The 24745-nt window shown below is 36.1% G+C and overlaps 1 protein-coding gene across 8 annotated transcripts in view; it reads right to left on the minus strand.

The window, feature by feature from the left end:
- The window catches only part of AKAP9 (A-kinase anchoring protein 9), a 185597-nt gene that overhangs the window by 46175 nt on the left and 114677 nt on the right, over positions 1-24745 (minus strand). For 6 of the 8 annotated variants that reach the window (XM_027847848.1, XM_027847844.1, XM_027847846.1 and 3 more), the window contains 6 exons: positions 20928-21090; positions 15141-15353; positions 13952-13990; positions 12503-12735; positions 10702-10821; positions 937-1113 (listed from right to left, as the gene is read on the minus strand). In XM_027847848.1, the coding sequence (XP_027703649.1) occupies positions 937-1113; positions 10702-10821; positions 12503-12735; positions 13952-13990; positions 15141-15353; positions 20928-21090 (945 nt within the window). The remainder of the gene's footprint in view (positions 1-936; positions 1114-10701; positions 10822-12502; positions 12736-13951; positions 13991-15140; positions 15354-20927; positions 21091-24745) is intronic. The other 2 variants (XM_027847849.1, XM_027847843.1) reach the window with 1 other exon arrangement.

Consider the following 24745-nt stretch of genomic DNA (forward strand, 5'->3'; position numbering starts at 1 on the left):
CTTTCTGTAGACATTTTTTTCTTTACTTCTTTTTGATTTTAGAAACAATAACTCTTCTTAATTATCTACCATTGTCCTCTGTGATGTCTTGTAAGCGGGCTTGTATTCTAAATCAGTGATACCCTCGATGGCCATCTCTCTCCTGAAAAGGATTATTTTCTAACTGAGGCAGGTCCTGTATTCCTTTATCTTCCTTGCTGACATGTCTGTTTTGTGCTATGTAAACGGCAAACAATGACAGAATTAATGTCTCTATTTTGTTCATTTCTGAGTTTCGGGAGTAAACAACTTGTATAAACAAGTCAAAAATGGAGTTGTAACTGTGAATTATGTCTTCTTACCTTTATTCTTAGAATCTATTTCTTATTTAATTCTATTTTTTTCCAATTTTATGCCTTCTGTTTTTCACACCAACAGTAATTTCCTAATCTACCATCCAACTAATAAAAATATAATAGAATGTGTTCCTTTAACAAAGGAAAACAGAAAAGTGAAACTAACCAATAAAAACTGACCACTTCTGATAGCTCCTGTAACATTCCACATGTCTAGTCAGTCCATCTTCCTACTGAAAGGCGGGAGATGTGTTTTATCATCTGGGAATAAGACTAGTTATTGTGCTTAATCTGAGTTAGGATGTATTTTTTAGTACCCTTTTCATTTAAATTACTGTAGTCATTGCTTATATTGTTCTCCTGGTTCTGCTTTCTTTACTCTGGACGTATGTTCTCATGTTTTCAAATTTATCTATAGTTTTCATTTGTCATTTATTAAAACATCACTTCATTTACCACAACTTATTCAGACATTACTCATTCAAAGGGCACCCATTCTGAGTAGTTGGAATATACACCTATCAAGTAACTTTAATAGAAATGGGGTAACTGACAGTTAATGCATCATTTGTCAAATTAACCTTCATAAAACAAAGCTTACCTTTTGTAAAGTGTCCGCACTAATGAGTAACGCTTGCTCCAGTTCCCTTATTCGGGATTCCAGTTTCTCAATTTCTTCATTCCGTTCTTGCACATCCCTCTGGAGTTGCTCTTTAGATAGCAACAGCTCACTGCATTTGTCTGTTTTTTCTTTGAGATGATTTGTTAACTGTTCAACCTAGCAAGATAATACACAAGATAAATTTAGATTTCTTTATTTTGGTATAATAATAATAATATTAGAAACCAATCTATTCCTATTACAAAAATGCTTAGTAAAATATGATCATACGATATTTTGTAACGTTTTGGGAAGTAGGGTAAGCAGCTATTGTTCCCAGTTGTTAACAGGTTTCCTGAGCTGATAAAAATTTAATCAGCAAGAGAAAAACAGAAACATCGGATTGCCTTACTTGTGTTATGTATTTTAATTTCTATTTATTTTTGATGTATTTTAATATTTGCTTTTTATTAAGTATCTTTCAAATTTAAGTATTTATAACTCAGTTGTGAGAAACTATGCCTCTGAGGAAATCTAGATTAAAGGGCTTGATGGTGTAAGTACTACTGGTTGTAAGTCTCAGCTAAAGTCCCACCTTTCCTGATTCTTCTTATTGCTGGTGCCTTCCCTCTGCTGATCACCTCCAATTCATCCTGTATATATCTTGGTTTTATGTAATTATCTGCATACTGCCTCACCCATTAGGCTGTGTTTTATCCTTCCCCAGTTTATTAGGACAATATTTGTTGCATAAAAAGATTATGGCAAGGTCTTTTTTTCCCCATCAGTTTTTGAGAATAGTTTGTGTAATACGATATTAATTGTCTTTTAAAGGTTTGAAGGAATTCTCCTGTGAATACATCGGACAAGGAGGGTTGTTTTTTTCCTCTTTGGTAGTTCCTTCACAGCTGGTTCTATTTCCTTTTCTGAGATTGGATTATTTAAGATTTCTATCAGGTCTTCTGACAGCTTGGGTAGTTCATATTTTTATAGGTGTTCCTCTATTCTGTTGTATTTACATTTTTTGTTAGCATAAAATTGTGCATAACAGGTTCTGATAATTCTTTTTATTTTTTTCTGGTTTTGTTGTGATTTCACCGTGCTGATTTGCTATTTTATTGATTTGATTTTCTGCTCTCTTCTTTTTGACCAGATTGGATAAGAGTCTGTCAATTCGATTTGCTTTTTCAAGGAACTAGCTTTTAGTTTTAATTATAATTTCTATGTTTCTTTTAGTTTCCAATATCTATTTCTCCCCTAATTTTTCATACTTCCTCATTTGTGCTTTTTTTTTCAGGTTTGCGTAATATTCAGTTCATTAATCCTATCTTTCATATTTTGTTAATGTATGATTGTAGAGATATAATTTTTCTGCTGAGGACTGCTTTAGCTGCATCCCAGAAATTCTGGTGTGTTGTTTCACTGATTTCCCCCCTACATAATTATTAGTTGTTTCTATGATTTATTCTTTAATTCATTTCACTATTTAATTCATGTTCATTATTTAAAATTTTATTGTTAAGTCTCAATTTGAGTCCATCTTTTGTTTGTGTTTCCTGAACTGATTACTATTTTTATTGGATTTTGGTAGGTAAAGAATGAATTTACTATGTCTACCATTTTACATCTGTCTGCAATGTCTCTGTGCCCTAATACATGGTCAATTTTTGTAAAAGTTCCATATGGCACTGAGAAATAAACATATTCTTCTACAGTCCTATTTAAAAGATATCATAAGTATTTTTAGTTCTATTTTCTCCAGAAATTTGTTTAGTTCCATCTTTCTCCTTTTATCTTTTTGTCAAATATATGCAAAACTGAGAAGAGGGACATTGGACTCTTCTTTTTTAAAAAAAAATTAATTTATTTTAAATTTAAATACTGAAACAAATACACAATAAAAAAAGGAAAAAGAAATATATTATAAACTTAAATACAAAATAAGAAAAGAAAAAAGCATTGCCATGTGCATAGCAGAATGTAAGAGAGGATTAAAAATATACAGCAATAGATTTCCATTTCAAGAAAGCCTATATAATAAATACCATACATTGTGTTCAGAGCTGTCCATCTTTTCTTTGCATCCTTGTAAGTTTTCTTTTGTTCTCTGCTGTGCACTTTTTACTTTGTTCTTTTTTCCCCCTTCCTCTCCCCCTCTCCCAAGAAGGGTACAATTAAGCACAGACACACACAGACACACACTTATAGACTGATACACATACATACACACACATATATATATATATACTAAGATATCTATAATCATACTCATATATGGATGTACACATTCATATGCATCTACGTAAGACCATACTATACTTGTTTGTTCTCTGTTTCTCTGAGGGTGTTTAACGTTTTCCTTGATAGGTCCAAATCTTTCCATATTTTTCTAAGTCCACCAGCTTATCATTTCTTACACCACAGCAATATTCTAACCGTAGACTGTCCAATTATTTTAGTCTAAAAATATTGATTAATATGGCTGACATATAGTATACTATCACTATTTTTCTCTTTTGATTAAATCTACTTTAGCTTTAACTTTGTCTGAGATCTTTATTCCTGATCTTTGTTTTATGTTTGTGTATATCTCTTATTTCCTATCACTCCAGACTCCTCTACTTTACTTCTACCCCTACTTAGTCCTCCTGTTACTCGACTTACCCCCCCCGCCAAGATCCGTCCCTTATCCTCTGCCCCCTAGTCTTTTCCTTGCCCTCTTGTTTCTATCTGAATTTAGAAGACTTTTATAGCTTCCAAATTTATATTATTCCCTCTTTATCCCATTCCTGTTAATCTACACACCTTCTATACTCCTCCCCTGATCTTATTCCCTCACCATCTTATTTCTTTATAAATTTAGAAGACTTTTATTCCCTTTTAAGTGTATATATAGTTCTCTCTTTAATCCAGAAGTGATCTAAAAATCCCTTTAAAAATTCCTCACTTATCCTCTCCCCGCTCCCTAATCCCTTTGCCTACTTTCTTTCTGAATTTTATATGTATTCATATGTATCCCTCTTTAACCCATTATTCCTAATGAGAGTAGGGTTCCAGAACTACCAGCCCTCCTTCCCCATCTAATTCCTCTGTATCAATTCTTCCTCTGGCACCTCATTTGTCTGAGATATTTACTCTTTTTACCTTTTCCTAGATGGTATTACTTTTTAGAATCATACCATACTCAGCTCTACCCTAATCCTTCTTTTGAACTAACCAATTACTAATTACAATCTCAGACATACAGTTTACATTTCCTCACATAAAAAGTAAGTGGCCTGCTCTTATTAAGTCCCTTGTAATTAGATTTTGATGTTTACCTTATATTTCTCTTGGGTCTTGTATATCAAACTTTCTATTAAGTTCAGGTCTTTTTGCAATAAAATCCTTAAAGTCTGGCAATTCACTGAATGTCTTCTTCCCTTCCCCCAGGATTATGTTTAACTTTGCTGGGTATTATATTTTTGGCCACAACCCCAGTTCTTTTGCTCTTTGATATAAAGTGTCCCAAGATCTGTGATATTTTAGTATAGCTGCTGGTAGGTCTTGTGATTCTAATTGTGGCTCTACCATATTTGAATTGTTTTTTTCTTGTTTCTTGTAGCTTTCAGGTAGTCCGATTATTCTTATGTTTTCTCTTCTTGATCTGTTCTCCAGATCGGTTGTTTTTCTTATGAGATATTTCACATTATCTTCTATTTTTTCATTCTTTATATTTTGCTTTATCATTTCTTGGTCTCTTATATTGCTGGCTTCCCTTTGCCCAATTCTAATTTTCAAAGAGTCATTTTCTTTCTTAAGATTCTGGATCTCCTTTTCTAGTTGGTTAACTTTATTTTCATAATCTTCTTTTTCTTGTATTGTTTTTTATTTTTTTACATCACTTTTTTTTTTTTTTTTGGCAATTGGGGTTAAGTAACTTGCCCAGGGTCACACAGCTAGTGTCAAGTATTTGGTCTGAGGTCGCATTTGAACTCAGGTCCTCCTGACTTCAGGGCCGGTGCTCTATCCACGGCACCACCTAGCTGCCCCTCTTTCTTTTTTTTAAAAATTACTTTTTGAGATGAGAGTAGGGTTCCATCTCATTTGATTTTTAAAGTCTTTTTTAAGTTCTTCTATGAATTCTTTTTGGGCAGGTGACCATTTGACATTACTCTTTAGGGGAGGAGAGGCTTTTTTTGCTTTAATATCCTCCTCTGCAGACAAACTTTGGTCTTCTCTATTCCCATAGTAACTTTCTATGGTTGGGCTCTTTCTCCTTTGCCGCCTCATTTTTAAAAATAATTTTTGTTTATGACAACTTGTAGTCATCTCTAGCCCTGGGGCATGGGGGATGATACCTCTGGCCTCAGGTCCTCCTTCAGTTCTCCCCTCTGGCCTGGAACTGAAACCAAGAACTCCATCCTTCTGTAGCTGTCCACAGCCAGTGGCTTCCCCGCCCCACTGCTTCTGCATTCACCCCACGTATGCTGGTTCCTTCTTGCCCAGGGCCGCCTCTAGGCAGCACAGTTGGGCCTAGTGTCCCTTATCAGCAGAGGTTCCCTCAATCTTCCCCTGTTCAGAATCCCAACTCCCCAGACTGTCTGGGAGGTGAAAATTCTTGTGAATGGAGTAGAAGCTATCTCCCAACCCAGCTAGCCCTAGCTCTCACAGCTTGCAGTTTCAGGGGAACTCGCCTGGAGGTGTCTACACTTCACAGGGACCAAACCTCAGTCCTGGAATTTTTCTTCCTTTCCAGTCTTCTCTCAGTTATCCCAGGAGGACTACTGTTCTGCTCCAACTCTTATTTATTTATTTTTTACCACTCTGGACTCTCCTTTCACTACTGAATTATTGTCTATATATTCTCGTAGCTCAGTTAATGCTTCCTTTACGAATTTGTATTCTGCTCTCACAATTTTTATTTCTCTTTTAAACCAACCAGGAACAGCACTGCTGTAGTTCCATGCTCCTCAAGAATCCACAGGGCTCTCTGCCTCATCAAATGTTGAATCGTTTTCCTTGTTTTATGGTATTTGTTCATAGATGCCAGAACTCTTTTACTAGCTCTGGAGGCGTATTTCCTTTTGCTGTTAATATCCTTTTTGTTGGTTTATCGGTTTATGTTTAAGGTCTCTGAGTTTTCTTCCTCCCCAGATCTTGGTCATTTTAGACTTTTCCCTTTATTTTCCTCACTTTCTGACTCTGTCCCCTGTGATGGTAGTTTCTCTGGGCCCTGGATCTCAAATCATCTCAGCCTCCTCTCATGCTGGGCAATTCACAGTTTACCAGCCTAGCTGTCTGCCCTGTGTTACTTTTGGACAGAGAGAACTGGTCCCAGTTGGATGCTGGACTCTTCCCCTCAGACTCAGTGAAATGCCACACTGTCCTCCTCGCCCCCAGGAGTCCTACCCCTCTCTTCTGCTCCTCAATTCTCTGTCAAGGGTGTAGGGTATGGCTACGCTGCTATCACCACCTGAGCAAATTTCTACTGCTTGGAGTTTGGGTCACCAAGGTCCTGGGAGGAGGGGGTGGATAGGATTGAGATATGAAGGTGAATTCTGTTGTAAGCCTGTGGGTCAGCTTGTACAAATTTGCTGTTGAGAGCATGGTGGGAGGTGTACAAGGGGGTGCCAAGTGAGTGTGGTTAAGGGGTTGATGAAAATTAGCCTTCTTTGTTGTTAATCAAGTTTTTTTTTGGTTGTTTTTGTTTTTTGCCTCATTTGGGTTCTTGGTATCCTAGATGGTGGAGAGGCCTGGACTTGCTTTATCTCTGGCACATAATTTATATTCTGGACAGACTTGAGAGGTCATGAGGATTGGAGAAAATGTTTAGTTCTCCATGTCTTGTTGGTCATGTGACCTGGAAATCATTATATGGCTTTCTCATGACCAATTCAAACAGAAAATGGAGACTGCTAAGAACTAGCATCCTTTGGTCAAAACCAGACATTTTATTTTTTCTTTCTGACAGAGTCACTACATGATGATTGATCAGTACAATGCTGTAGACATACTATTCTTAGATTTCAGCAAGGCTTGTTTATGTCTTTCATGCTATTCTTGGAGGAAAGATGGAGTAACACAGGCTAGAGAACTGCAGAATTAGATAGATTTAGAACTAGTTTAATGACCAGAGCCATTAATATTTCAATATGAACTTGGATATAGATTTTTATGGAGTGCCACAAAGATATGTAATTACTTGTATAATGGCATCCTTACAATATCTGTATGTGACATGAATCTACAAGTTACAGCTAACCTAATGGATGAAAGTCAGGATCATGAAAGATACTGACAAGCTAAGCCAATGACATTTTATAGAGATATATGTAAAGTTCCACATCTTGGTTAAAAAAAAAAATCCACTTCATAAATACAGGCTAATTGAAGAATTGCCTACAGAAGAGTTTGTATCAAAAATATTTCAGGGTTTTAGTAGATCACAAGTTCAGTAGGTGTTAAAAAATATCTCATGGCAGCCCCCCAAACTAACATAATCTTAGGCTCTACGACGAGAGGCTTCATGCCCCTGACCCCGTCTGCCCTGGTCAGAACACATCTGGAGCACTGTATGTAGTATTGGGTGATACAAGTCATTGACAAGCTGGGGCTTATCCAGAAGAACGCAACCAGAATGGTAAGAAAATTAAATACTAAGTCATGTGTGCATCTGTTGAAGAAACTGGAGGTGTTTGGCCAGGACAAAAGAGGACTTGGGGTCTGGGGTATGGGATGATACAGCTCTCATCAAGTATTTGAAAAGCTATCATGTGAAAGAAAGTTAGACTTATTCTGATCCCAAATTAGACCTCAGGGAGCAGAACCAAGAGCAATGGTGGAAGTCCACAGAGGCAAGCTTTGGACTGATTAAAGAAAAACTTCTTAACAACTGTAGCTGTCTAAAGTGAAATAAATGTCTCCTCAGGACACAGTGGAGCCAGACATGACTGCATACAGACTGTGGAGTAAAGATGGGATCATTATTTTTTAGGGACATTGTAGAAGGGATTCCTGATTAGCCACAGGTTGAACCGGCTTCCTTTCTAGCTCTTAGTTAGTGTGTTTCTGTGCATGATAATAAAAGTAAGGTAAGGAGATACTAACTGAAGAATTATATGTTAATTCAGTTTTGGATTAATCCTCAATCCTCAATACTGAGGATTGAAAACTACCCAAAGAGCAGAAATGCAAATGAAACAAGATGATCCAAGGAGGAAGGGCAATATGACTTTAACTCAGGAGCTCTACCTCTGAGGATGAATAATCATTTATGAGGGATTATTTATTGAATATCTATTACTAACATGGCATCTATTATAACATGGCTGGGATACATATCTTTCACATAAATATAAACTATTGTAAACATGTGGGGAATTAAAAAATGTACAAGACACAACCCTTGTTAGGAAAAAATCTTATCATCTGGTAGAAAAGATATGTACATATATACAACTAAAATACAAGGCAGTAAAGTGTTCCTACAGGAAAGGTACAAAGAAGGTGCTAAAGGACACAGAGATAATTTCAAGGTGGAGTGATTTAAGAAAGCTTTATGGACATGGTAGTACTTGAGTAAGACCTTAAGAAGATGGGCAGGATCTTCAAAGCTGGAAGGGGAACAAGATGGGAAAGAGGAAAATGTAGCATTCTAGTGAGAGGGAAAAGGCACAAAGGCAGGACAGTACGTGGGGTTTTTAGGATGAAGTGGGAGTTGTTTGGCTGAAGTGCAGGCCTAAAAGGCAGCAGTAGTAGACAAGTCTGGAAAGATAAGAATTTAGATTGTGGAGGTCCTTAATTGCAAGAGTGAGAGGAAGAAGAGAAAGTTTATTTCCTAAAACTGAAGATACTAAACAAAATTAGTCAGCTACAGGTCATCGGTACTTGTGTGTTAGAAATGTGACTTATGAACTATGCAACTGGTTTTGTTGCATTAGTGAACATCGCCACTGTTCTGTGATCCTTTAGTCAAGGACTCACGTTCCTATATGAATCATATCTCCTTTGAGAGTCAGAAAGAAAAATATATGCAGTTATTAATTTTTAATTAAATCCAAAAATATTTTTCTCATTATAAATGGTCACTGCCCCACAGACATGCCAGGTCATTTCTTCCTGGGTGCTTGGATTCATGTTGTTCCCCTTGCATGAAATGTCTTCTTTCTTCTTCCTGGTCCATTTCTATCCTTTTAATCCTTCAGACCCAGTCAATCCTACCTTCCTCCATGAAGCCAAGTCTTGCCTTCTCATGAACTCTTTCCTGACTGAATGCCTATGGCATAGTCTTTCCACATGATTCAGCACTTAATTATATATTATTTTGTGTTGTACAATCCTGTTTAACGCATATTTTTCTTTCCTTCCACACTATAATGCGACTTAATTATATTTTCTCTCTCATATTGCCTAACAAAGTGCTGAGCACTCAGGAGGCCTTCATCACAGTCTCTTCGTACTTTGCTCTACCCAATCAATCAACAAGCATTTATCATATACCTTTGTGCCAGGCACTTGACCAGGCAATGTAGACACAAAAACAAAACAATGCCGAGACACTCCTACAGCATAAGGTCCTATCATTCATGCTAATATTCTCCAACCCTGTGGGAGCTGCAAGAGGCAGGGTAGCACAGTGGAATGAAGCCAGGGAAATCTGGGCTGCCATTGCCTAGATAAGGAAGCAGGGGACCCGAGTGTTTACGTGACTCGTCCCTGGTTAGACAGTGAAGGGAGTGGCCCTCTACAGTTCAAGTCCATTGCTCCTTCCACTCCACCAGGCTCCCTGGAGTCAAGAGTCTGAAAGGCTGTCATAAGGAAGAGGGATGAGATCTGTCTGTTTGGCTCCTGAGCACAGGACTGGAGCAGGCAGTAGAAACAGCAGAGAGGAGATGGAGGTTCAATGGAAGGAAAAGCGTTCTAACGGTGAGAGCTATTCCAAAGGGGGATGAGGCCATTTGGGCAGGAATGAATAAGCAGAGGATGTGTGACCAATTGTCAGCAGGGCTGTAGAAGAACTTTTTGGTACATGAGTTAGACTAGATGGCCTCTTGGGTTCCTTTCAACTCTTGAGATTCTGTGATCCAGTGAGTAATCAGTCTGCCTATAGAAAGGCCTGTCTCTGACATACAGGGCTGAGTCACTCAACATCTTAGTGGCCCAGGCAGCTAACTCTCCACGTCGAAAAGTTTCAGATGAATTGCTGATGCACATTGGGAAAGAATTCCCCCATTGGGAATTCTCTATGAAACCACAGGTTCAGTCAAAGAAATGGTCTCCTTATTTGCACATACTTTGAAAAAAATGAAAGTGTATAATTCAAGAAAAGTGGAACACAGAGGTATGTATATTTGGGATTTCATTTTTACCACTGAAAACAAATTTGATCAGAAATATAGTGAGGAGCTATCTCTCTGTGTTTGTGGCCTAATATTTATTAAAAATGGAAAAATCAAAGCACAAATTGAAAAGATAAAGCAACTAGAAAGATTAAGAAAAGATGTTAAATAAAACCTTGGGCAGCATGAGGTTACTACAGCTCTCCCTATCCCCCTAAAGTGATTCAAAGAGCAAATAAGAAGGGCAGTCCAAATTTCAATAAGAGCATTAAGAACATTTGGAGAGAACTTTTTACAGCAAAACAATATCAATTCTCCTGTTCTACTTTCTTGTTCTGAAGAATTATTTATTAGGATAAATGTTTTAAGTCTACTTGATTTCAGGTGCCTCTTACAGGCTTTCCAAGTACAGCCGTTTGATGCAGCCAACGGTCCAGAGCCTTACCTCTCTCGTCTGATGCTCACTGATGGGCTGAAACTTTGGGGTGGCCTTCAGCTGCTGTTCTAGTTTCTGGATTTCTTGTTGGAACACATCTCTTTCATGTTCTCGATCAATTGCTTGTTCCTAAAATTTGAACATAAGAAGATTAAAAGACAAAACAGTCATTTAGGTGTTATTTTCCCCTTAATGTAACATGATTTTAAACAGTCTAGTCCTGCTTGAAGGCGAGGAGCTAGAAGAGATGACAGCATGGAGACTTCTCTAGCTCTACAGCTCTTACAATGGCGCACTCAAAGCAATGAAGATCTGTAGAGACTGACTTCTGTATTTGACTTAGAATTTCAGTTATTATCAAAAGTATAATGAATCAATTTAATTCAACTGATGTGAAATATAGGGAGAAAGGAAATAAGCACATTATAATAATAACAGCTAATGTTTATAGAGTGCTCACTATGTTAGGCACCGTAGTAAGTGCTTTACAATTATTATCTCATTTGATCCTTAAGTGACTTGCCCAGGATCACACAGCTAGGAAGTGTTTGAGGCCAGATTTGAACTCAGGTCCTCCCGACTCCAGGCTGGGCACTCTATCCACTGTGCTAAGTGCTTTACAATTATTATCTCATTTGATACTTACAACAACCCTGGAAGGTAGGTGCTACTATTATCCCCCTTTTACAAATGAGGAAACTGAGGCAAACAGATGTTAAGTGACTTGCCCAGGGTAACACAGCTAATAAGTATCAGAGGTCATATTTGAACAAAGGTGTTCCTGGATCCAGGCCCAGCATTCTCTCCACTGTGCCACCAGCTGCTTCCATATAGAATGTAAAATGTGAAAAAACTTGCTAACTATACTCTAAAATTTATTTTTCTGCATAAGAGCAGCATAATTTAGGATCACTTGTCTACAAGGTAATAAAAATTCATTTATAAAGGCATATTGAATTAATGAACATTCCTAATCTAGTAATATACCAATTCTAAACTATTTCAGTGTTTGGCGTATAGACTAGAGCAGAATTCTGAAACCTTCAGGACAGCCCTCAATATCTCTTCCTCCCCTCATCCTTCAAGAAAAAAACAAAAAAATTAAAACCTGTGTAGTACATGGATATGTATTTTTATTTTCCGAGGTATGTACCTTGTTGTGCAAGCATCTAAAGGATTCTCCCAAAGTAAAAAAGCACAACCCCTACACACCTGACTAGTATATTTTAAATGAAAACCTCCCAGTGACATAAGGAAATGCTGGTGTGGGTCACTGGCAACTGAAGACCATGATGGATGGGAGGCAGAAGGGCTCCTCCCACCTCTACCCTGGAAGAAGAGTCATTATTTATTTGCCAGTGCCTGTGTGCTGGGCTTCTCTCTGTTCAGACTGCTGGCACCAACCGTGTTGCCCTGCTGTCAATGCCAAGAACCACCATCACTTCTGAATCGATATGGAAAACACCTCTCTAATTTGAGATTTTAAGAGCGGCTATCTTTAAACATGTATGAATGAGTTGTCATGATGTAAAAGTTGCAAACCTGGAAGGTTGTAACTGTCACTCTACTGGCTGCAGTGGAAAGAGTGCTGGATTTGGAGTTAGAAGCCTGGGGTTCACAGCTCTGGGGAATCTTGGAAAAGTCATTACACGTGCCTGGGCTTTATTTTTCTCATTTGTAAAATGAAAGACTGGTCTATTAATGATGCTATTTTACATTCTTTCTATCTCTACTTCTATGATCCTGCTAAGAAACACTGACCCTCCAGATCTTCAAAATCAGATTCATCTGCATTTTTATCTATACTTACATCTAAAAATTTTCTCATTTTCTCCAGCTGTTTCTCCAGGGCCTGGTTCTGCTGTCTCAGATCCATCACCTCAGCATTCTTTTCTTGTTCTAGTTCCATAAAGCGGCTGACCTGTTCCTCGATGTCCATTTCCAGAGCTTTCACTTGTTTCTGAAGGTCATCACAGACCTTTTCAGCTTGACATTGCACTTCTAGTTTTTCCTTCATTAGCTTTTCTGTTTCTTGCAGTAATTCTGTTAACAAATGAAGAAGCACTGCAGGTTTTGTTACCAAGTTAATGATAAAGCATTCCACAATTCTATGTACAGGATTAAACCACATGAAACAGAAAATCTGGATTTTAATTCAAACACACAAAAGAGGCAATGAGCTATGCTTTCTTTTTCTCTCTTTAAAATACTCAGAATATCTAAACATACCATGTATCATGCCACCATAGATCATCATTATAAGCATTTAAAAATGAGAGTACTATCACTAAATTATGATTCTTGTGAAAAAAAAAGCAAAGAAAGTCAAAGTTACATGTTTTTACTACAAGGAAAGGACAAGATTTAATTAATGCAAAAATCATCACTTAATTCACACAAAGCAGCTAATGTGTTCTCAATCCAAAAACATATTTTTTATATACATGCATGTCCCGCATTTGAAGAACCAGTACCATAAACCTTTACACAGGATCACTGATAATTATAGAAAGAGCAATGATTCAATTATAATGAGTTTTCCTATTTTGTCCTTTTTCATATAGCCCATTCCTGAATTGCTCTTGCATCCTATACTTTCACATACAGTAAGGGAGGACTGGCAAGTATGTATCAAATGTAAAGCTCCTCTACTGAGAAAAGATGTAAGTCATGCTGGTGCCCAGGGTCCAGATCATTGACTGATATCCATGATAACAATATGGTCAGGACCATGACGCTGCAGACAATTACCACCTCTTTTACTTTTGCAAACACTATTGATGTTAACAACGAATATAAATATAAAGCAACCAGAAAACTTTTGTTCACTACACATCAAAGATTCTTTTGAGGCCATCATCTTATATACTACTTAACCAATTCTTGATTTAGACAATTAGTATGAATCAATGTTAACAGCACTTGGCAAAGTAATTAATTGTTTGTATTAATTGCATTTGCAAGTTAAGAGGCACTAGGTTTTAAGAAACTAAAGTAGTCTTAATTAACTGTTTAAAAATGAATACAATAAGATGATGGTGAATGTGAATCTCTTTCGTTAATTTCAAACAAAGGAATATGCTCTTTAATTGCAAGAAAAATTTTTGTTAAAGGAAAAGGCTGTAAGTGTAAAATACAACAGCAAAGTTTCAGAGTTAGAGAAATAGTTAGTGAGAAGTCCAAGAATCATTATTTACTTAATTTTAGGAAGTAAGTCTATCACCCAATTAAAGACTGGCCATGCAGTATACAAACACACCTGCTCCGGGTGCTGCATCGACTGCAGCATCTACTAGCCCTAAGAGAAAAGAAAAAGGAAACAAAAGCACAGTAATTTACATGCCATATCTATTCTTCAGGTGGGATAATATAAAAAGAGAAAATGAAGCAAAAGACAAGACTGAAGTTCATTGACATTAGCTACTTTTCTTGGAAATTCTAAATATTTCTCATTAATTCACTCGACATTAAGCACATACTAGATAAAAGGAATCAGACTTGTTCTTCAGATGTGAAAAATTCCAACATTTACACCTGAAATTTTTTAATACATTAATTTCAATACATTAATTTCAATAATAATTCAAAACATTAATTCAATACATTAATTTCAATACATCAATACAATTAATTAATAATAATTTCAATACAATAATTAATAATTCACTACATTAAGTAATTTCAATACGTCAACCAGAACACCACAAATAGTTCTTCACTGCAAGTCAGAAATTTTAGTATTATTTAACATTGCTATGGAAGTTTGTGAGGCTACAAAATTCGTAATTCTGATTGTAATCTGTAATATAAAATGGACATGGCTTGAAAGAGAACAAAAATGGGAATTCAATGCCAAACAATTCAAATGCCATACTCACAAAAACCTGCATTTTCTAAATAATTAGTTTTTCCCCCTTACTCCTAAACTCTAACTTTAAGATGTTAATTACCTGAAAGATTAAAAGAAATATTTACTGTATAAAAGTAATTATTATTAAACTAGGTGGCAGCCTGCTTTTAACAGCTATTAACTTTCTTCCTCTGCTCTACTCTAAAATCAACTCTCTCACCCCTCCAAACTGCTCACCATTTGTCATCAGGACCATTCATCAACCACCTAAATTTTTTTTTTCATTCTCTGCCATTAGAGTATATACCTTTCACAAGTTCTTTCATATTCTGCATTATCAGCAACTTCCACTTGAGATTAGAGCATAAAGTTGAGGGAGGAAGTGTTCTTTTCTAATGATACCTGAGAAAAAAAATAACTATATCCCAATTACTGGCTAATAATACAATTATATGCTCCAACATCTTTAAAGCAAATTTTTAAGTACTAATATTATGTGCCAAAGACACCACAGGGAAAACTGAAGCCACTCAACTCAAAATGAATGTACACAGAAATATCACAACATCTCATAGGAAGATAGTCAAATAATACATACGTTGTTCAACTGGTCCTGCTTCTGCTTTCATGGCATCTTTCTGTCTAGAGAGTAATTCTCTTTCTTCCTGAATTTGTTGTCTTTCTGCTTCCAATTCCTGTAATCTGTTACCTATACATAACAATTCCTGCTCAAGGTGGTCAATTATGTCACTTTTTTCCTGAATTTGCCTTTCAAAAAGAGCTTTTTCATCTGCATAGCCATCAATGATACCTGGGAAACAAAATGATCAGAACAGGCTTGTTTTAGTCTGTGGTTTTATCACTGGATTTTCAAAAGAAGAACAGATGCAATATCATGACAATTTAAAACTTGTCTACATACCATTTCAAACAATACGGAATTACTTATTAAGAATATCAAAAGCTTATGTTTTGACATGGTAATTAAAGTGCTGTTTTGTTTTTTTCTTGTTGCTTAAATACTATTCTAACTTACAAATGTCCCTCATAATAACAGTTTGCATTTATCACACTTTACACATTGCTTTTTTGTGACTTAGAACAACTATATTCCCAGGTAGAACGAGGAGGAGGGGGTGTGGTGCAATGGAAAGTATACTGGATTTTTAAAAAAGTTTTATGGATGTGTCTTGTGTTTATATTACAAATAATTATAGATCACCCTCACTCCACAAGTGGTCTGTTTAACAGAGTGAAACAATGAAGTAAAGCTAATAATAGAATGATGTCATCTAAAAGTGCATCGCATGCCACATTCCACATCTATAGCACCTGCCCCACTTCTTTACTTTTAAAAATTAACAGAAGTCTACTTTCTCTCCTTCCATCTTGAATCCCAATGGGGGAAAAAAAAGAAGAAAAACATATCTCGTAACAAATGTGCACAGACATGCAGAACAAATTCCCTCCTGGGCTATATTTAAATATAAATACAAATATATATTCTGTATATGTATAGATATGTGTGTGTTTATATGTCTCATTATGTACCTTAACTCTATCGCCTCTTTGAGGTGGATAGCGTGTTTCATCACTGGTCCTCTGGAATCATGAATAGCCATTGAACTTATTGTAATTTTCAGTGCTTTCAAACGTGTTTGTTTTTCTACTATTGTTATTGTATAAATTGTTCTTTTGGTTTTGCTCATTTCATTCTTCATCAGTTTATGAAGTATGCATACCCTTTGACCCAGCTATACTACTGCTAGGTATCTACACCCAAAAGAGAGCAAAGAAGGAAAAGGCAAATAGATACACACACACATACACACACACACACACACACACACACGCACGCACACACACGCACAAAATATTTACAGCAGCTCTTTTTGTGGTGACAAAAACCTGGAAACTAAGAGGATGTTACATAATGATGACTGGCTGAATAAGGTGTGGTATGTGATTGTGATGAAATACTATTGTAATATAAGAAATAAGGAAGTAGAAGATTTAAAAAAAAATGGAGAAACCTAAATGAAGAGATGCAGAGTGAAATAAACAGAAACAGAAGAAAAATGTGTACAATTAGTATCAATATCATCACATTTTTTTTTTGAAGACTTTGATAACCTAATGAAAAGGGCTGGGTTTGTAGCTAGAGGATGTGGACCCAAATCACATCTCTGTCCCTTTCTCCTGATGTGATGGAGGCCATGTCCCTGACCTTTCTGGATCTCAGTTTCCTCATCTGGAAAATGAAGGATTTGGACCAGTCTGAAATCTGGGATTTGCAATTCAGTATCAACTTGTGATTATCAGCTACAATTTATAGATGAGGAAACTGTCATGCAGCTGGGGCTTGAACTGAAGTCCTGACTCCAAGTCATTCATTCATTTGTTCATTTAACCAGGGTTTTTTTTTTTTTTAAAATAAGTTTTCTTAGTGTCTTTTGTTTCTATGCCACAAGCATGCAATTGCTTTTAGAAATATCATTCCCTTCTAAACTTCCCAACCTCATGGAACTGAACACTCTTTTATAACAAAGAAAAACAGTTAAGCAAAAATTACTGGTAACAGTCACCGCATCTGATAATGCAGGTTTTAGTCAGCCCTCGCCTCCCTACCAAGAAGGAGGAAGTATGTTTCATTCTACTCAGAAGTTTTTTTTTTAAATTATGCAAAATTAATTCTTTTTGTTTACACTGTGGCGGTCAGTGTACATATTATCCTTCTGGTTTTCCATGTCTCATTCTGTATTCATTCATATACATCTCAGGTTACTCTGGATTCCTCATGTGTTTAATTTCTTACACAATAAAATTCAAAATAAAATTAATAAAATTAATTTCTTGCACAATAAAATTCCGTCATATTCATATACACCATAGCACGCTGATAGCAGTCTGGCTGGACTGTAGATCATGGGATGCAGAGTAATATGTAATAAACCTGGAAAAGTAGGCTGTAGCTGGATCGTAAAGAGCGTTAGATACCAAGTAGAGCAATCAATATTTTATCCTAGAGGATTCAGAGAGTTAGTTTTTTGTTTTTTTGTTTTTTAGCAGAGTTCTATGCTTTGGAAGTATAACTGGCAGCTATGGAAGGTCAATGGAAGGGAAAAGATACTGTAGGCAGAGAAACCAATCAGGAAGCTACTGGCTTCATCCAGCTACAGGTGGTGAACATCATGGCTGTGTGAGTGATGAGAAATCAACGCATGTGAGGATGTGAAGGCTCATCTGACAAGACTTGTCATCTGTGATTAGATATGAGGGAACGGAGTTACAACCAAAGGGTTTATTTGAATTACTATTCAATGTGCAAAAAAGTAAATGAAAAAGTGATCTGCTTATAATATTGTTTTGTATTATAAATTATTAAATTATAAAATATTATTAAATAATAAATTATATTATTATATTATAAAATATTATGAAATTATTATTATTATAAAATAAGCATTATATTATAAAGTATTATAAAATAAGAAAATCAGATAGAAAAGTATCTGCATAGTTCCTTGGACAGAAAAAAATTTCAGAGACAAAGACGACAGTATAATAGAAAGAATACTGAATTTAAGAGTCAAAAAACCTGGATACAAATTACAGTTTCAATATGTATTGGCAGTGTGACCAAGGGCAAATTATTTCCACTCCTGTAAAATAGGGGATAACAATTTATCTTCACTACATAATGTACTGTGTGGGAAGGAGTGAGGGAACAGGGGCAGAGAGGGAGAGAACTGTATAAATTTCTGTCTCTCTTGGTGTGCAATGCTCCTGGGAAACTGACTACTTTCTCTCTGTGGTCCTTCTGTGCCTCTTTTCCACACATCTACTGATCTCTAATAACAAACATACTGGTAGGGTAGTGCAGTGGTTTGAGAGTCAGTGCTTGAGCACAAGCCACAAGCAGATACTGCATCTGTCCAGCCCTGGATTATTCCTGTTACTCAATCTCTTGGAGTCACAGTTTCCTCATCTTCTAATGTCAATACTTTAGTAGAGCTTCTGTCATATTAAAGTGGAGCTCCATCCAATGGTTTGGATTGGGCATGGTTCCCAGAGTGTCCACTAGCATTCTGGGGCCTTCCTTGGACACTGTGGGCATCGCTGTCCAATGATGGATGTAGTTTTTGCTTCTGTGCCCCATCCTGGTGATGTGTGATAGAATCTTCACACCCCAAATGCCTCTCTGATGCTGCCCCTTTGGAGTGACCTGCAATTTTAATTCTTAGAAGCCTGTGGTGCTCCATACTCCATAGCCAAATAGAATCCGCAGAAAAATATGTGTTGAAAAGATGGACCTTTGTTTCAAAGAGAAGATTGGGAGTTATTAAAAGCCCTGCAAAACCTCCCAAAGGAAATTCAGTCCATTATTCAATTCTGGGGCCAATTTACTGTTCAACCGCAATATATGGCCTAGCCACATGTCCTTCTGGACTACCTCTCTGAGCTGTCCATCCAATTGCACACAAGAGTCTGGATAAAAGTACTTCATTTATTTGGTTTGTCCTGATTGGACAGTGGGTCAGCCTGAAGACTTTCCTGTGTATACTTGGGCTCATTCAGTTACTTATTCTTCATATGGCACATTGGGAACCAAAAATGGTGACTCCACTCTCACTAGTAGAAGGATTAGTTTGTTAGAGATATCTTGACAGACCTTTTCCACTTATTGTCTATTATCCTTCTGGTTTCATCTTTGATGATTTCTGAGATAACTGTGGAATGACCCATAAAATTTTACAAATAAGTTTATCCTAACTGGTATAGGTCTTGCCCACCATATTTCTCCATGTGGAAAGGAGATCAACTCTTTGCAGGCTTTAAGCTCTTTAGATTCCTCATTGTGGCAACTGATTTACATTGGTTAAGCTTCCTTGGAATTGTGAAAACACCTAAAAAAGGATCTCCTCTCTCTCCACGTAGAGGAGATCATATCAGACAAGCGGTCATTCAGATTTTACTTAAAGACTTTCAGTGAACATAAATCTATTACTTCCTGAGGCAGCTCATTTCACTTATGGATAGCTCTAATTGTTACTAAATTATTCTCTAAATCAGTAGTTCCTAAATTGTGTGCCGTGGACTTCCCAGGCACCATAGCATGGTTTCACAGGGAAACCATGGAATACTTTAAATTTGGACACCACACAAACTACTAGCTCAAAGTAGTTCAGAGTTTCCACATTAGATACACTACACTCCTTTCCATGACATTCTCAAATGTCTGAGACAGAATTTTGTTCACTTGTACTCTCAGCAAGGCCAGTAACTTCTCCTTTGTGATGTCCGATTGCTGCAAAGTTGCAAGTGCTTCAAGAAAATCATTGTGGAACAGGAAATGAAGATGGCAGTGTCCAATCTGATTCTAAGGTTTGAGAAGTTATTCAATGCCCAACAGGTATACACATCTCATTAGTAATTGTGGTTATTTAAGGATAAATAAAAAATATCTTTTCTTCAATTTATGTGTAAGATTTTTTTCAAACGGCCCCTAAGTTACTGGGACATAAATATTTACTAAGTTGTTTGGACCTAACTACTTAATAAACAGAACTGTAAGATATTTCTTTTCACCTAGGGGTGCCATAAAAAAGTTACTGGGACAATAAGGCGCCATGAACGGAGAAGAACATTTAAAAAGCTCTGTCTTCCACCAAGCTAAAATGAACATGTACGCAACTTCCACCCACCGATGCACATTCTGGTCAAGGGACCAGAATAAATAAATAATAGGTAATGAAAGTATTGAAATAAGTATTAAAATTAAAATTTATAACTATCTTCTACCATATAAAACATGGATATTTAATATTCATTAACACTGTTTTGCTGAAATACCTAGACTCACAGTGAACATGTTTGGGGAAAAGGTTTTATACAATGAAATGTTGACATTTTATTAGTATAAGTTAAAACATTTAATTAATAAGTCTTGTATTTCTGGAAACACCTCTGCAAACCAGAATCAGATCAAATTAAAGTTTTGTGTTTTAGGAAAAATTTCTCAACTCTGATCATAAGCATGTAATAACCATAATAAAAATGTCACATGAATTTATAGCAACATTTTATAAAATCTAATTGTTTATACTTTTTCATAATTTCATTTCATTTACATTTTACTTTTCACTCATGTAGGAAAGTGAGCTAAATAATAACTGGTGAGCAAAGCAAACCTTACAGGTAGGGGGTGTGTGTGTGTGTGTGTGTGTGTGTGTGTGTGTGTGTGTGTGTGTGCATATACATCTGTGAGTTTGCATCATACTACATGTGAACAAAAGTAATTCCTCCTTCAATGTTAAAAAACTAAAGAGAAATAAACCAGAAACCCCATCTACATACCATTAACAGATATGGCCAATGAACTCACCCTCTGCCTTACTAAGCTCCACAGCCAACTGTTCTCTGGCTTTCAACTCTTCATTGAGTCGCTCTTGTAACTCTTCTTGGCACTTCAGAAACTCTGTGGCCTCCTGTTTTTGTCTGAATGACTCATGCATCAACTCTGTCTGTGTAACCTTGGCATGTTCAAGCTAAATTAGGAGAAAAATTGCATTGATGAGGAATTCATCACATAACAAGTAAATTGAGGAAATTAAAATGCATGTCTATCCTATTGTGGCCAAAAGTTAGAATTAATGCTTAAAAATAAAGTGAAGAATAGCCTTAGTCTGTTTTAATATGATAATTTATATGAAATGAATATCAGTATAATTTGGTATAAAATTAAAAGGAGGTATTAATAAAAAAGACAAGCCTAAGAAATATGTATTAATTATTCAAGTCAGTCTTCTATGTAAATACTTTCAGTGAACATTATTATTAAGATTTAGAATAAATTACAGGGACCTTTTTATGTATTTGCTGTCTTCCCTCATAGAAAGTATGGCCCTTGAGGACGGCCTTGTTTGGTTGTGTTTGTACTCCCTTTGCTTAACATAACACCTGGCACAGAGTAAACACAGTAAATAAATGCTCTGTCTCCATATTTTATGAGATCAATTTGTATAATTGGTTTGCCTGGTGGAGCAAAGAGGGGATTATACTTGTAACTTGTAATGATAACACACTAGACCAATTCAACTGCATATGGTTACAAAGCTAAGTTTAAGTTCAGGTTCAAACTCAGGTCTTCTGACTTCAAGTCCAATACTCTTTATGTATATTTAAATAACATTGATTGATTTCACCTATTTCTGTGACTTCTGTTTGTAATTTACGTTGTGGTTGCTTAGAAAACACCTGAGAATTCAAACCAGCTAAGCCACAGGATTTTTGTTTATTTGTTTTCAATTTTACAAAATAAGTCAAGAGAATATATATTTGATTGGTATAAGGAAATAGTATTTATCTTTGTTTTGTACTGTAATCTCCTATTGATACCTAAAAATATCCTTACTAAGTTTGCTTAAGTGATATTTATCATACTGCTCTGAATGTATAGCTCACTCTCCAATATAGGCCACATTACTGAAATAAGATTTGGAAGAAAATACACACACATGCTTTAAAATAACTCTAGTTATAACTCCACTTAGGTTTTAAATTAAATCAGATTTTGGTTAAAAAAAAGTGAGCTTTATTAGGTCCAACATGGCACTATAAAATTACTAATAATGAATTAATTTTCCCATTTAAAATGAAGTTTTACTTATAACCAAACTAATTTATTGTAATAAGAATTTAATTTAATAAAATAAAAAACAGTGCAGAAGGCAGCATGCTACAGTGCAAACATTATTTAGCCAGAAGTCACAGGTGAGGTCCCTACTGTCACTTAAAACCCATGTGATTTTGGAAAGTTTCTTTAACTTCTCTGGCCCTCAACTGTCCTAATATATAAAGTGATGGGGTTGGGCAGGGTCCCCTCTAAGGTGCCCTTCAGCTTTCTCACTATCATCCTTGAGTCTTATAAAGCTATAAAATCTTTTCTTAGAGAAGCAACATTTCAGTTGATGAGAACTGTATGATACTCATGATACACATTATTTAGTTAAAATGACTTATCACTTTGCATAACAATATCAAGACTTAAACATTTTCACCTAAATATTTAAAAAAAAATACTTAGTGAATTTGTGAATTACTACTGAACCTTAAATGAGTGTTTTCAATATCCCTGATAAAATTCACTGTCACTTTAATATTAAAGTTCCGGGAAGGATAATAAAAGTACTGAAAACCACCTGGCTTGTGTGGTTAACACTGGTTAAATATTAGCTAAGTACATTATAGTTTAAGCCCTGAACTTCACAAGAATGTGGTTTATGTCACTCTAAAGAACACGAAAGGGTGATCAAAATATCTGTTTTAGCAATAACAAACTTAAGGTACAAATACTAAATATGTAGTATTCCTTATGAGAAATGCTTAACCTATAATAACGTTACATTTCATGTAAGTAGATCACAATAATATTTTCTCACAGTGGTATATTTCTATTTTTAAAATAGAAAAATTCCACATAGACTCTGAGATAAAACCCAGGTTAATAACCTAGGTATGTTTACTCCTTGACTGGTGCTGAATTCAATATATCATTCAATAAAATATTTTAAAGAAATGCACAGAAGGAACCAAAAAGGTGCTTAACTGATGCATAAACAAATGGAACAGCTCTATTACTACACAGTTAAATTTGATATATTTATTTCTTAAGAAAACACAATTGTACATAAGTTCATAGTTTCTCATACATTTATTCTTTTTGGTACACTGAAATGTTTGTATCTGTTGAAGATTAAGTTCAAAATTTAAATAAAACTTAATTTAAAAAAAAATACACCCCTTGACTTCTGTCGTCATTTCACAGAGAACGAGTCCCTCCTCTCTTCCTCTAGCAGGACCACCACGTTTTTACTGAGGCCAACCCCAGTAAACAGCTCCAGGAAGTCCCTGACAGGTCACTACAACTGGACATCAGTCACACCAGCCTATTTTTCCTCAGGTTCAGAGTAGACTCCTGCACTAGGTTACTGAAGGTCACCAATTCTAATTCACCTAAAGCTGAATAGCAATTATATAATTTAAATGAAAAACGAAAACAAACTCAAAAGTATCTTAAGCCAAAAAAAGTGGGTCCAGCACCCCTATGTCTATCATAGCTTTGTAAAATATTCTTTCTTATCTTATTTACTTTTCAACTAAAGGGACAATTTTAGTACTTACTGAGTATGGTGGGGTAGGCAAGGAGATTTTGGAAATGAGCTTTAATATATGCCCATTTCTTTTATGACTGAAATGAAAAATAGAAGTGTTAACAACGACTGAATTATTTTCATCCAACTGTTCGCTGAGAGGAAACGGATCTGGTAAAGGCACTCGTGATTCAACCTCATACATGTCTTCATCCTGCTCTTCCAACCACAAGCCACTGAAGGTATTTGAGGCCCAGTAAGTCCTATAGGAATCCATTCTACACAAGGTCACTGATGATCTGTTTCAATTGATCGAGCAGTTTGGCTACCTGTGGTTGATTAAAGAGGGCTTCTCTCCCGGTTTCTGAAGATAACACCAGGACAGCATCCAAAAAGTCTCCCTGTCACTGTCGGATGAATCTTAGACAATTAATGCATACACCTGAGCAATTAAAAAGTCACTTTTCAAAAACTAGCTGTGTGCCATTCTTCTCACAACAACAAAATCTTCTCCATAAGAGTGATAAAATCCTTGAAAAGTGAAAGAATGAGACCATAAGCAGCCACTTTCAACATCAATGCTGCGTGCTGCAAAAAGCAAGAAATGCAAGTAGAACTCAGCAGGGAAAGTCAATATTTGAGATCTCCATAGAAGCAAAAGATGGGAAGTGTAGCTGTAGCAACATTATTTGTCTTTGTTCTTGCTGCTTTACTTGGTTCAAAAGGAAAAGCTCTTCTGAATTGTTACTCAAACAGTCCATCAGGCTATGCAAAAGAATTCTAGTCAAAGTTCCCTCAGGAAAAATTCAAGGCAGAGGGAGTGGCTTCAATGTCTTTACCCATAGGTGAACTGGCAGGTGGAATCTGAATTAATCCGCCCACAAAGAAGCCTGCCTAACAGGATCCAAGGACCACGTCAGAGCTTTGAAAAGGGTGTTTAGACAAGTTCGTATTTGCAAAATAATCTGGTCATTTTTCTCAATGTTAAAAAAGCTAACGTACAGATACACTAAATTCACGGGACCACTTTACCAAAGAGCGTGTTCAAGTA

This window comes from Vombatus ursinus, unplaced genomic scaffold (genome assembly GCF_900497805.2).
Source record: "Vombatus ursinus unplaced genomic scaffold, bare-nosed wombat genome assembly UNPS02005459.1, whole genome shotgun sequence".
Classification (NCBI taxonomy): Eukaryota; Metazoa; Chordata; class Mammalia; order Diprotodontia; family Vombatidae; genus Vombatus; species Vombatus ursinus.